Source organism: Jaculus jaculus, chromosome 7 (assembly GCF_020740685.1).
Source record: "Jaculus jaculus isolate mJacJac1 chromosome 7, mJacJac1.mat.Y.cur, whole genome shotgun sequence".
NCBI lineage: Eukaryota > Metazoa > Chordata > Mammalia > Rodentia > Dipodidae > Jaculus > Jaculus jaculus.
In genome coordinates this window covers 155,211,900-155,226,613 of record NC_059108.1, presented here as the reverse complement: position 1 = coordinate 155,226,613, position 14,714 = coordinate 155,211,900, and the positions used below count along the sequence as shown (strand labels likewise).

The following is a 14,714-nucleotide window of genomic DNA, read 5'->3' as shown; positions in this document are numbered from 1 at the left end:
ACGCTTCACTGGTAATGTAAGTGCTCTGTCCTTGGGTCTGCGTGAAAAATGGTGTTCCAGGGCTGGAGAGATGGCTTAGCAGTTAAGTGCTTGCCTGTGAAGCCTAAGGACCCCGCTTCGGGGCTCAATTCCCCAGGACCCACATTAGCCAGATGCACAAGGGGTGCATGTGTCTGAAGTTCGTTTGTAGTGGCTGGATGCCCTGGTGTGCCCATTCTCTCTCTCTCTCTCTCTCTAAATGCCTCTTTCTCTGTCTGTCACTCTCAAATAAATAAATAAAAATAAAACAAAAAATGGTGTTCTGGTTTAATTTGATGGGCTAAAGGCAACAGTTGCATTTTAACTGAAAAATTCAAATTACCCAGGTGACTGTTTTTTCATATGTTATATCAATGTTAGTTCTGTTTTTTCTTTTGGACTTGTCTGATCCTATCCTTTAAGCACTTGTAATATGTGCCATTTACCTGTCAATATTTTGTTACACTTTCAGATGTTATTATAAACATGATTCCCAGTTTGTTGTTTGCCTTGTAATTGACAACATTGTTCTACATATCCCTCTTGAAAAAGATAATAGTAATAATACAAGGAAATTTATTCTAATGAAGTAACTTTTCATTCTTTGAACAATATCATTATATATTCTCAAATATGCTATGGTTGAAAAAATTATTAATTAAAAGTCCTGTAGTGATTTTGTCAAGCGTCTTTGACCTTAGTGTAGTTTATGACTCTTTGACAATGCCAGTTACGAGAGCGTCTGTGTGGGCGGAGTGGCGGAGTAGCAGGGCGGTAAGTGCCTGCCATGCAAGCGAAGGGTTGACCCTAGTCTCCCAGGGACAAAGCCAGGGGCAGCCGGCGCCACTGCACCCCAGCCTGAGGAGCATTGTGAGGACTCGCTGCTCAGTCAGTGACCCAAAATGACAGGTCCAGGTTTGGTGGGAGACTGTCCTAAGGAAATAAAGTGGAAGGACATGAGAGGACAGCATTCTTCCCCAGCCTCCACTTGCATGCCCATGGAGTACACATGTACGTACACACACACACACACACACACACACACACACACACACACACAATGTTTTTATACCTAACAGCAAGCATCTGGAAAGTTACACATATTTAAGTGTTGGACATGAAGTAGGATGTGCATTTAGATCTTTTTTATTTTTTCAGGGTAGGGTCTCACTCTAGCCCAGGCTGACCTAGAATTCACTATGTAGTCACTATGTAGCCCCAAACTCACAGATTTTCCTACCTCTCTGCCTCCTGTGAGCTGTTATGTGCACCACCACACCTGGCTCTTTTATGTTTTTTGAACAATAGTATGCAATGAGTTTCACTATAGGACATGTGAAGATTTTGGATATATATTTTATTTCAAATCTGTCACTTTCAAATTATATTTATCATTTTTCATTCAATAATTTTGGACTACTTTGTTGAGGGGAGATGCAACCGTTGTCTCTTGCATGGAGAGAGAGCTCTTAGTAGAGCTGGTCCCAGTTTCATGTTAACTGGAGGAGAGACCTGGAGATGGGAAATAACATGTCACATGGACATATTAAAGAGCTGCTACTAAGAGACTGGGATTTAGAGTTCTTGGCAGTCTGTCATACACTTGACATTTTGGATGTCTAGTATACGTGTAATATGGTACCCAGTGGGGGCTGTTGTGTTCAAATAACAGAATTACTTAAATAGAATTCGTATGCTGTGCTATTAGGATACATATATATTGAGTTTATATAGAATGAATATAAATTTCAGAGTCTATAATTAATTTTCTTTTCTCTGTTAAATGTATATTTCAAAATTATATGTATTCAGAATCTTGCAGAATTCACCGTGAACATTACTTGCATGTTTTGTTCCTAATTGCTTTTAATTGCACAATTTGTTATCTTTCCCTTAGCCCAGAAGAGAAGGAAAATGATCCAGGTTATGAGTAACCATGTACCTCAAACTGTAACTCATGTTCTTTAAAAACATTTTAGAACATTAAAATGTTCTTTGAAGAAAATAGCTGTCATTAGTGGCAAGAATGTGTAAATTTTAGTAAATTTGTTCTCTGAATCATTTCCTTTTAGATTTTGAATCCACTTGTTTCCAAGGCACAACTTTCCCAAACTGTCCAGTCTCGCTTAGTTAATTGTAAAATTTTAGGAAAATTAACCAACAAATTTGATGCCCATAGGTGAGTATATGTATTGTATATATTTTTGTCTGTTACTAGATTGAGTAGATTTAAAATGTATAATTGCAATATTAACAATGGTTTGGTACCTGATATCCCACACCACATATAAGCTTAGTTGATTAGTTACTTTCTTTATATAGAATTCTCAGGCAGAAGTCTGTTTTGTGGAAACATTTCTTCTTAAGTGTATCAGTTTTCAAAATCAGTAAAGTTCAGATATTTTTTTAGACTCTCATCTTGGTCTTCCTCATCTCACACCTCGTTTATTTTTGAGTACATAGTAACATTTTCTTGGGACTTTCACAACTGGTAAGTATGACATAAAGATACAATTTCTACTTTCTTATATTATTGATAGGGTTTTATATTTGGAATAATTCATTGTGGAGCATGCTTAAAATGCATGTGCTACTCTCTATGATAGATAACTAATGGAAACAAAGAGGTATTGTATAATTATCACAGGAGTTTAGTATTTTGGTTGATTGTTGCCAGAATCAGACATTTCATCTCTATAGTCTTTTGTCTTAGCTAGGGTCGTTTAACTGCCAATCCAAAGTTAACTACTAGTCTTTGCAAATCTGGATATGTGTTTATATATATATATGTATACACACACACACACACACACACACACACACACACACACACACGGAAAATACATTATAAGTTATAAAGCCTTATGTTGGTTAAAGCATGAGGTCACTAAATTAATTTAAGATTTTGATAATTGTTTGAAAGTATTCGTCTAAAACATTGACCCATTTGCACATTTCTTCCTCAGTATCAAGAGAGAAATACTTCCTCTAGTAAAATCACTCTGTCAAGATGTAGAGTATGAAGTTAGATCCTGTATGTGTCGGCAGCTAGAAAATATAGCTCAGGGCATTGGGTAAGTGCACTTACAATTTCTTTTTTTAATTTTTAAAATATTTATTTATTGAGAGAGAGAAAGAGAGGGAGAGAGAGGGAGGGAGGGAGGGAGAGAGAATGGGCATGCCAGGCTTTCTAGCTATTGCAGATGAACTCCAGATGCATGTGCCACCTTGTGCATCTGGCTTTACTTGGTTACCCGGGAATTGAACTAGGGAAGGTCCTTTGGCTTTGCTGGTAAACACCTTAACTGGTAAGCTATCTCTCAAACCTATATTTTAAATTTCTTATGCCATTTAGTCTTATTACTGGGTTTTCAGACAAGCAAATCCTGCCCATAAATACCATGAAAGGCTGTTGTTGATCACTGTACAGATTTCTTCAAATGATCATGGCAAATACATCTCTGTGTCTACATTAAAAGAGGTAAAGGATGATATGTTTAGCATGGTAGTAGGTATTCAGTTGGTGTTAATTTCTTTCTTGCTCATCTTAGTTATTTAGTTATTATTCCAAACACTGAGATCCTTGAAAGGAAATTGTCTCAGTATAAACCATGTCTGGAATACAGTTGAATATTTCTTTTGGCTGACGATTTCCTGGCTATGATTTTGAGTGATTTCAGGTGACTTTGCTGTCATTGAAGCCTTGCTATGTCCGTCTGTAACTCCAGATTTTGGGTACTTCTGGGTTTGTGGTGTCTTGTGTCCTTTGGGTGCATGGAGCTCAGGAAAAGGCATAGGGCAATCAGTCTGTCCTCTTCTTCAAACTAGATCCCATGTCAAGCTATAAGAATTTTATTAAAGAAAATCTTACCAAAAAAGTATCCTGGGCAGAGGTTTTTCTTCTAAGGATTCTAGCATGTGTATAAAAACCTTAGAGCCTCTTACTTGTACTAGAAGCTGCACTGACTTCATCTGGTTCTTTCACAAACAGGTGCAGAGAGCTTGTGGCCCTTCATACCATTATAATGTTTTCAACACATGAGCTGGTACTGAGGCTTTGGAAAACTTTAAGATGTCACTAACAGGCTCAAGGAATAGTGCTGTCCGCTGTCCTGCATCTAGTTTTGCTTGTAAGGATGTCAGTCTTCGAAGTTCAAAAGTTAACTGAGTAATCCATCCTCTTGTTTGGATCTCAGAATCACCTTCCTGATAGATCTAAATCTAGGTGACTGTGGGCCATGATTAATCCTTCTGCCCAGATCTGTGCTTATGAGTCAGAATCAGTGCCTGTTAGGACTAAATGCTTCTTCACTTTATCAAAACGCAGAATATGACACTGGGGAGCTAGCTCAGGAGTGGGGCTCCTGCCCAGCATGTGTGAGACCCTGGGTTTAATCCCTAGTGCTGCAAAAAAAAGAGCTACAGAATATACACTTGTTATTTTGATTATCTGAAATTTACAATAATGTTACAATAAAAAAATGAGATGATCAAGTATATTCAAATTAGTCTTCTAGAAATTAATTTAGGATTCCTCCATAAGGATTAATTTATAAAAGTAAAGCTAGAAAGATACCTAACCTTTGTTATGTTAGAATCCACTTAAGAAGCTAATGTTGGGGCTAGAGATATGGCTTAATGGTTAAGGTGTCGGCCTGCAAAGCCAAAGGATCCTGGTTCGATTCTCTAGGACCCATGTAAGCTAGATGCACAAGGGGGCACATGCATCTGGAATTCGTTTGTAGTGGCTGAAGGCCCTGGTGCCCACCACCCACTCTCTTCCTCTTGAATAAATAAATAAAATAAACTAATGTCCTTGATTATTCACACGTTTAGCACTGAGTTATTTTGTCTCCTTAGGAACATAATCATGTCATCCTAGTTAATAATCACTCTTTAAAAAATATTTATGAGAGAGACAAGCAGGCAGATAATGAAAATGGGTGTGCCAGGGCCTCTAGCCACTGCAAATGAACTCTGGACATGTGTACCACCATGTGCATCTGGCTTATGTGGGAAGTGGATATTTGAATCTGGGTCTTTTGGCTTTGCTGGCAGGTGCCTTACCCATGAAGCCATGTCTCCAGCCCTAAAACGCCACTCTTAGTGCTATTTGTGTTAGTCAGCTTTCCAGTACTGTAGCAAATACCTGGGACAACCATTTAGGCACAGTTATCTTGGCTCCACATTTGGGGGCTTTAGTCTGCAGCGGTTGGCCCTGTTCCACGTGGGCCCCTGGCACAGCAGGCAGGTGTATTGTAGCATGGTGGGAGCTTGTAGTGGGCGGAGCTTTCACATCTTGGCTGGGGAGCAGGAGCAGGAGGACGGGGCTGTTGCTCTCCTTTAAGGCCTATCACCAATGACTGGCAAACCGCCCACTATGCTCCCCTTCTTAAAGTGTCCACCCCCTGCCAATGCAGGAAGAACGTTGCTCTAATAAAGAGAGATAATTGATAATTTACCTCCTATCAAAAAATTCCTTGCATTTCCCTGCTGTAAAGTGAGATTGAAAATTTGATGATAATACATACTGAGATGAAAAGGCTGTGTGAAGAAACACTTAGATCAAGTTAAAACTAAGAAATATTTATCACGTTAAAAGTAGAATAGAGGGATTGGGGAAATGGCTTAGTGGTTAAGGCATTTGCCTGTGAAGACTAAGGACCCTGGTTTGATTCCTGAGGACCCACATAAGCCAGATGTACAAGATGGTGCATGTATCTGGAGTTCGTTTGCAGTGGCTGGCAGTCGTGGGATGCCCATTCTGTCTTTCTCTCTGCCTCTTCCTCTCTCTCTTTGTGTGAAATAAATAAATAAAATACTTAAAAAAAAAGTAGAATAGAGACTGGGGGGCTGGCTCAGTGAAGTAAGTGCTTGCTGTACAAGTATGAGGACCTTAGTGCGGATCCCCAGCACCACGTGAACGCAGGTGCTGTGGACATGTCTACACGTCTACACTCTCAGCGCGCCTAGGCTGAGATGGGGTTAGAGGCAAGAGATCTGTGAGACGCTGACTGGCTAGCTCGCTGGTTAACTGAGAAATGAACAAGAGACCCTGCCTCAAACGAGGTGGATGGTTAGGACCGACCCCAAAAGATGTCCTCTGACCTCTGTACATGTGCTGTGGCAAGTGCGCTTCCACTCACACAGCATGAACATGCGTGCACATGCATACACACATACACATATGCTATAACAATTAAAGACAGATAGAAAAAATCAAATGCATAGTGAAACCAGTGGCTAACCAGTGGCTAAATTTATAGTGTACCAGTGATGTAGAATATGAGTTAAGCCTTCACAGAATTCAGCAGAAAAAGATACATGTGAAAAATGGTTCCGAGATAGGACGTTGGGTTTTGGTGAGGGGGTGACTTGTCATGTGGATGGAGAGTGATGTTCACCATAAGCGTTCACAGACAGCAGAGACGTGATAGTCACAGCAGCGCAGAGGAGGGCACAAAGGGCACAAGGAAAGGGAAGGAGTGATCTGTCACTGGCACTCTTGAACTTTGTTGGCAACATGTGTCAGTTATAATTCATGTTATTTTACCTTTGTATCCAAGCCATCTGGCCATGCCTCAAGGCTTTCTTTATCAAAATGTGCCCTTGTAATGATATTTTACAAGGAGTAAGTGGAAAGAGACTGCTGAATACTCATTCCTTGTGATTGTATTGTAGATATCATGTTTTATTCTGTTAGGTGAAACATTCAGTGTTGAGTGTCATTCTTCCACATAGAAATTAATCATTGGGTGAATGGTTAAATAATGTCTGCCCTAAGGTCTAAATCAAAAGATTTGACTTGGGTCTCTATAATTACTACTAAGTTTTTCTATTTAGTTAGCCAAATTATTTCCTGAAGTTACTTAAAATGTAAAATGAAAAGCTTTTTCTGAACTCCTAGTCATTAACACCCTCTATAGGTCCCAATATATATGTTTGTTTTTTTGAGGTAGGGTCTCATTCTAGCTCAGGCTGACCTGGAATTCACTGTGTAGTCTCATGGTGGCCTTGAACTCATGGTGATCCTCCTACCTTTGCCTCCCGAGTGCTGGGATTAAAGGTGTGTGCCACCACTCCTGGCTCACGATATTTTTTTTGGATAATGTGGATCTGATTTAATCACCATTATGAAGTTACTCATAGTATTTCTATTTACTTATTTTCTAATGCATATGTGTGGGTGCATGCGTACACATGTGCATGAATGCTACAGGGTCTCATGGCATAGAAAGCAAATGTCTGACTTTATGCGGGTGCTGGGGACCTGAGCCTGGCCTGGCAGGTTTTGCAGGCCAGGGCCTTTAGCCATTATGTCATCTTCCCATCCCCACTCATAGTATTTCCTCCCTTGTGTCTGCTTTGCTGTCCACATGGGATTTTTTAGAGTTTTCGTATTTTCTATGCCACCTTGTTAGTGTCTTGTTCTTAGTAAGATCCTGCTGCACATTGTTGAGCTGATCTGTGTTCTCCTATTGCTTTTGTGCAGGGCAGAACTTACAAAAAGTGTGGTGCTCCCAGAACTCATAGAACTCTCCAGGGATGAGAGCACCAGTGTGCGGCTCGCAGCTTTCGAAACCCTGGTAAATCTGCTTGCCATGTTTGACGCAGGTAAATCTTCATGTGGTATTCCTTCACTTCAGAGTATGTTTCATATGTTTGGATCACTCATAAGCAATGACAGTTGACAGGTTCTTTTAAAAAATTTTATTTTATTTATTTGACAGAGAGGGAGAGAGATAAAGAGGGAGGGAGAGAGGGAGAGGGAGGAAAAGAGCGAGGGAGAGAGAGAGAGGGAGAGAGAGAAAGAGAGAGAGAATGGGCATGCACCACCTTGTGCATCTGACTTATGTGGGTCCTGGGGATTCGAACCCGGTACTTTGGCTTTGCAGGCAAATGCCTTAACTGCTAAGCCTTCTCTCCAGCCCAGAAAAATGTTTTGCTAAGCTCAATGATGATGCTAAGCATTTTTCTCTTTTATGACCTTTTCTCTTCTGATGTCTTCTGTGACATTGGTGCCACCCCACAGTTGACACTTCTCACTTCTGATGTCTCCTGTGCATCTACTATGACCTCACAGCATCAGTTTTACCTCACAGTTCACACTTCTCATTTCTGATGTCTCCTGTGCATCATCTACTCTGACCTCACGGAATTAGTGCAGCTCCACAGTTCACACTTCTCACTTCTGATGTCTCCTGTGCATCTACTATGACCTCACAGCATCAGTTCTACCTCACAGTTCACACTTCTCATTTCTGATGTCTCCTGTGCATCATCTACTCTGACCTCACAGAGTCAGTGCAGCTCCACAGTTCACACTTCTCACTTCTGATGTCTCCTGTGCATCTACTCTGACCTCACAGAGCCAGTGCAGCTCCACAGTTCACACATCTCATTTATGTTCTCAAAATCTAGCTGATCTGTGCAGAGGGCTAAGAATTTCTCTTGGGAAGTAGACTTGAACTTCAACTAATTGGTGTTCAGATAGATCCTATCTATAACATGTCTAAATGAGTTTCTTCATGGTAATATTTTTTAAAATATTTATTTATTTTACAAGGAGAGAGAGAATGAATGAGTGGCCACATCAGATCCTCTTGCCACTGCAAATGAACTCCAGATGCATGTGCCACTTTGTACATTGGGCTTTACGTGGGTACTGGGGAATTAAACCCTGGGTCAGCAGGCCTTGCAAGCAAGTGTCTTTCACTGCTGAGCCATTTCCTCAACCCCATCATAATATTTTAATGCCATACTTTCCTGGCCATGGGAGGAGAAATTTGTGCTGTGTAATTGAGTGGGAATATGTAAGTAGGTATTTCTTAGTGTTATACATAACGATTGCTTGCTGCTCTACTGAGTCTACACCTATACCCTTTACCTCAGTGGACAGCTAGTTTTATCAGTCCTTGCTGGCCATTTTGCCAGGGTGAAACGTGTAGAGGTAAAGGTCAGGAGTCTGGTGTGAAAATCAATTGTGTGACTGTAGGTTTCCATTCAACAGGATTATGAACATATTTTTGAATTGCGTGGGGCTCTGAAAGATGATTGCAGTGTACATGATACTTCTGTGACGTGTTGCAGAACAGTCATAGGTCATCCACACACAGCACATGATTAATGAGTCCTTTTGTCCCTGCTAATGGGGTGCTCCATCCACAGTGTAAACCATAGCATTATCTTTGATGATTTCCCCTGCACTGGCTCAGCCTCTGTTAACATGGGCATGATTTTATTTCCTTCTGTTTATTCCCACTTCTCCCATGTTGGTTCTAATCTCTAATCTCACTTGCAGTTTTCAGGCCCCATCATGTCTCTAGCTTTCCTCATATTCTCTTCCTTTTCCAGATGTTCTCCTTCCTCTGTTTTTCTCCTACACAGCTTCTCATAGTACCTAGCTCAAGTACATTTTCTCCTTGTCCATCTTTTCAGTTTGGCAGATTACTACCCAGAGGCTCACCCTGGCTTGCCAGGTTTTTTACGTTTCTCAGGGCAGTCATACTTATTTACTTGTAAGGCCTCTTTTGATGCTGTAGTGACAAAGCTGAGTTGTTGGGGAAAATAGCCTGCAAAGCCTAGGCGATTTACAAATGCTGCTTTCAGACACCTGCTACATATCAGCTTGCAAAATGGTGATCACATTGTTTTGTGTTTGATTTCTTTGCTAGTTTGTTTCTCAAGTTCTAACACCATTTATTATTCAACTTTCTATTTCTCTCTAAGACAGTCAATGTTGAATTATGATGATGACAGTAACAGTAATAATAACATTCACACCTATTCTAGCATTTTTCTTAGTATTGGCATTCCCCTAACCCTCATTTCTTAAAGCTTAATCAAACTGAGAAATTTGGAGAGTATTTAGAAGTAAATACTGTTAATATACCAGAAATTTATGACATAAGTACATGTACTCAAAAGACTTGGTCAGCTTTTAAAGAGCCATCTAAGGAGTGAAAGTGGGTAACTGCACTGGTTACTTGTAATAATGAAATAATAATAAGTATGACAAGGGTGCGTGTGGTGTGAGATGGATGTGATGGAGAAGAAGGCGGTTCCCAAGCCTGTCACTTTCTCCTTACGTTAACAGAGCTGGAACTCTTCTGGACCTCAGTCATCCTTGCGCAGGGGCCATGCCAGTCTTCTCTGTAGTGTTCCAATGTTGGCATATCTGCTGCGGAAGCGAGCACGCTAGCTTTTGAACTGTAGTGACCCTGCCCTGTGTTTAGCTCCCTGTGATACACTCCCTGTGTGTGTCATTAAAGTTTCTTAATAATTTCACTCCTCTTCTCACCTTCCCTCCTCTGTTTTCAGATGCTTTCTATTATCTCAGTTTAGTGAGGAGACTTTCTTCAGGAATTTGTGTACATGTGTTACATTCCACATGTGTCATGTGGGCGCCTCGTCTAAAGTATGTTTCTCTTTTGTTTTTCAGATGACAGAAGTCAAACTATACTTCCCTTAGTGAAATCATTTTGTGAAAAATCTTTCAAAGCAGATGAATCAATTCTTATTTCTTTATCTTTCCATTTAGGAAAACTGTGTCATGGACTATATGGTATGCTATATCCCATGAATTTCAAGACTAGATAATTGTTTTCCTTTTTCTTTTACCTTGGCCACTGAACTCCAGCTCTTATAAAATATATTACTCAAGCATAATAACTATTATGAGAACTTAGATTTTGATGCCTGATTTAGAGCATACTTAGAAGTACTTTTCTGGTTAGAATGACGGACCAGGGAACTCTAGTGGTGCCCCTGTCTCCACCTTCCCCGCACGGCACACAGTAGTCCCAGGCTGGCCTTGAACTTATAGCAGTCCTCCTACTTTTGCCTCCTGAGTGTTGGGACTAGAAGTGTGCACCACCACGCTCAGCCAACATTAGTTTTCCTCAAGCTGCAGAAGTAATTCAGACATAATCCTGCATCCCATAGTATATAATTTTGAAATTAAATGAACATAAGATGCAACAGGATGTATGACCTCTTAGACTTCACTGTCGCTGTCTCCTCCTTGCTTCTATATGTGAACAATCATTTAAATATTTGCCCTCAAACATACCTCTATTGTGCTTTTGATTTTCTTTGGAAATTTTCTGTTTAAATTGGAATGTTCAATACAGGTTTTACATTTGTTTTAGGAATTTTTACTCCAGATCAACATTTGAGATTTTTGGAGTTTTATAAGAAACTTTGTACATTGGGTTTGCAACAAGAAAATGGACACAATGAGAACCAGATCCCACCACCAATCCTAGAGCAGGAGAAGAAATACACTTCAGTACGAAAGAACTGTGCCTATAACTTTCCAGTAAGAAACACTTATTTATATTTGCTGAGCATTTTGATTATAATACTAAAATATATGAATACCAAATGTTTAAAATACTGTCTGCCACCTTTGACTTCTGCTGCTTGAAGGTATTATGTCTCCTAGAGAAGGTTCTGAGCAAATGCTTATGGCCTTTATGTTTCTCTCTGTGTCAGAAGAATTCTGCTTCTAATATGACTTCTGATTAAATATGATTGAGAGGATATGATTTCATTATAAGCAAAATGATTGCAATATTAGGTATTGATGCATGTTTCTTTCTCCTTCTCATCCATCTCCCTTCCACCTCCACCAGGCCATGGTTGTTTTTGTTGATCCTAAAAACTTCCACATGGAACTCTATTCTACCTTCTTCTGCCTTTGTCATGACCCTGAAGTACCAGTCAGATACACTATTGCTATTTGCTTTTATGAAGTAAGTCTGAAGAATCGCTGTGGTGTGCATTGGTTGTGAGCTCTGTGTGCTGGGTGCTCTCTGATACTGTATAGACTCTGCTTACAGATTTGTTATAAGCTATAAAAGACTCCTTATATCTCATGTTATAGTTCCAAGTCTAATTTAATTCCCCACAATTCTCTTCTCTTTCTAGTGTGTTTATAGACTTCATTTACATAAATACATTCTACCCATTTATTCATTTGTTTACCTACTTATTTGGTATATCTAAGCTAAATGCTTAATTTAAGCCAGGTATTGTGATAGATATGGCAACAAAAATCAATTTTTTATGCTTTATAATAGTTATACCTTGCACTTTAGCTTAGGTACATTAGAACAAATGGAAAACTGAGAAACAAATTACTTTCATTTATTGTTTTTATGGCACATTAATAGTTTTATAAGCATGAATTTTAGGTTCAGCATTTGGAACTTTGCATAAATTATATGCAAAGTGAATTTAGATTTTTTGATGAATGTAATTAACTTTTAGCCACCAAAGTTGAAATTTTGGACCTGTTTCTTAGATGATGTCAGTAAAAGCACATATGTTAACTTTAAGAAATCCATATGTAAGCTATACTTGTCAATTTTAAAACTGTCAAAACATTTTTTTCTAAATGGTAAAATAAAACATTTCCTTTCCTTGTCAGTGATAATAAATTCTTCTTGTCAGTGGGAAGCTTTCATCTTTTTGTATTATGTTCCTATGTCAAAGCACAATTAGAATAGCTGATAGTCTTAAGGTGTTTTGGCTATTGAGTGACATTCTTTAATTCTTTCAAATAACACATTTCTGAATGGATGAAATATGTTCATTGTACTAAGTTTAGGAAATAGTCCCCTCAAATGTTAATTTATTTAAAGTAATTCCACTGTTACACAGCTACATCATCTTTGTAAATCTACCTATATAAACTTACTTTTGGAAAGATAGAACTAGGCCGAAGGCATTGCCCAGTGGAGCTTCCAAGATACACATTCATGCAGGTAGGTTATCATGTGCATGCGCTCTCCACAGTGCATAAGACTAAAATTTGAGAATGCAGTAAATATCCTTACAACACTACACTTACTATTTAGGTTGACTTTTGTCTCCATTTAATATTTAATTTTTATTTATATTTTGTAATAGACATGTGAAGCACCATATAAATAGACACATTGTAATGTACACACACATAAAGCAGTACCGGTGTGAGAAATCGGTTTGGAGATTGTCTAGCTACCTGTTTTCTCTGTGGCTTGTTTGCATATTCTGGTAGTCACACCATGTTTGTAGGGTAAGAATGATGTTCAGTTCTCTAAAATGAAGGGCCCATTTTATTTCCCTTTTAAATAATGAAAATCCATCAATGCATTTAAATTTTTCTAGTATCATGTTCATGCAGGTTCTCATAATTGCTTTGTTATCTTCTGACTTGATTGTTTTTCAGAAAAAAATATGTTATTTGGGAAATACTTCTAACTCAAAAACAACCCAAAGCAAAGGATTTGAAAGCATTTTCTTTATCAAGGAACCATTTTTTTTCCTAAATAAAACTTCACTGGAGCCTAGTTTAGTGTTTTTACCCCCACCCTTTTCAAAGTGAAGTTAGAAATTGGGACTCCACCATTATGGACTCTAACTTTGTTAAAACGAGAAAAAAAGAATCTCTGAGATGGGTTGTTCTAGAATCATCTAAGTCCTCCCATGCTGACTAAAGTCTCTTTTGCCCCCTTGGGATCTGTCACTCCCCCTGTGATCACTATTTGCCTTTACTAGAAGCTCTTGCTCTGGGAAGTGCTGAGTAGGAGTAATACTCAGAGCCTGTGCTGCTCCAAGACTAAAGTGTTAATAGAGGCGCCTGCCTGCCAGCTCATTGCCTGTGACTGAAGTTCTGACTCTGGTTATTGTCCCACCAGCACGTGCACATCCCACCCTGCTCTGTCCATGCACACACATGTTAGGATGGACATTGAAAGAGCTGATTATCTATGCAGCTAAATTTTCTAAAAACCTAAATTTATATTTGTGTTGTAGTTTACTTTTATTTTAGATAAAATATCTTAAGACATAGCTTTTCAAAAATTATTTTAACATTAAGTAGTCTCAAATCTGAGAGACTTTATTGCTATATTTTAGGTGTCTAAACTTCTGAATTCTGGAGTATATTTAATACACAAAGAACTAATAACATTATTACAAGATGAATCGCTGGAGGTAATATAAGTTCTTACTCTTTGGTTTTTACGTCTTTTATGTTAAACCAAAATATACCAATGCCCTTTCCTCCTGCTTCTGGAGAATAGTATGGATTCTTTCAGCTAATTGGCCTTAAACCTGAAATCAATATACTGCTATGTCATAGAGTGGAAACTGAGAGATCTTTTAAAAAGACTAGGACTTAAAATACATTCAACTTTAAAATGGAAATGTCTATTTGTTTATTAAAGAAAATTTAGAGAATGGCAACAGGTAGACAAAAGAGTACCTTTAATTCCAACCACTGCTAGTATTGCTTCTCTTATTTTTCTGTGTAAACAGTACACACTTGTAATCCTACAACATTTTAGATTTTGGAAGTATTTTACTTTCTAATATAAACTTGTGAAGATTTTGAAGTGCTTTATTTTGGTGCTGTGTTTAACACATCCTGGTCACCTAAATGACTACCAGCCCACCCAGGCTGGGCTCAGCTCCTCAGCATTGAGAGAACCCTGAGGGGATCACTGATGTGGACCCCGTTCCAAAGTGGGAAGACAATTTTGAGCATGTTACCTGGGTAGAAGAGTCTGTCTCTTGGACTGATGGAGTAGTATCAGGAGAAGGCATACTCAGTTCTTTCAGAAGTCAATGGAAGTCGGGCATGGTGACTCACATCTATAAACCAGCACTTGTGAAGCAAGGGCAAGCAGATACCAGTCTGAGGCTGG

General features: G+C 39.0%; 1 protein-coding gene and 1 non-coding gene across 4 annotated transcripts in view; one reads left to right on the top strand and one right to left on the bottom strand.

Annotated features, from left to right (window-relative positions):
• The window catches only part of Ppp4r4 (protein phosphatase 4 regulatory subunit 4), a 101,504-nt gene that overhangs the window by 60,773 nt on the left and 26,017 nt on the right, over positions 1-14,714 (top strand). For 2 of the 3 annotated variants that reach the window (XM_045154888.1, XM_004665620.2), the window contains exons 6-12: positions 2,091-2,197; positions 2,985-3,092; positions 7,511-7,632; positions 10,460-10,582; positions 11,169-11,338; positions 11,655-11,774; positions 13,924-14,001. In XM_045154888.1, coding sequence (XP_045010823.1) covers positions 2,091-2,197; positions 2,985-3,092; positions 7,511-7,632; positions 10,460-10,582; positions 11,169-11,338; positions 11,655-11,774; positions 13,924-14,001 — 828 coding nt within the window. The remainder of the gene's footprint in view (positions 1-2,090; positions 2,198-2,984; positions 3,093-7,510; positions 7,633-10,459; positions 10,583-11,168; positions 11,339-11,654; positions 11,775-13,923; positions 14,002-14,714) is intronic. The other variant, XM_045154887.1, reaches the window with a different exon arrangement.
• On the bottom strand, positions 10,108-10,210 carry LOC123462527. Its single transcript, XR_006638340.1, has one exon. It is a non-coding gene; the product is annotated as a U6 spliceosomal RNA (small nuclear RNA).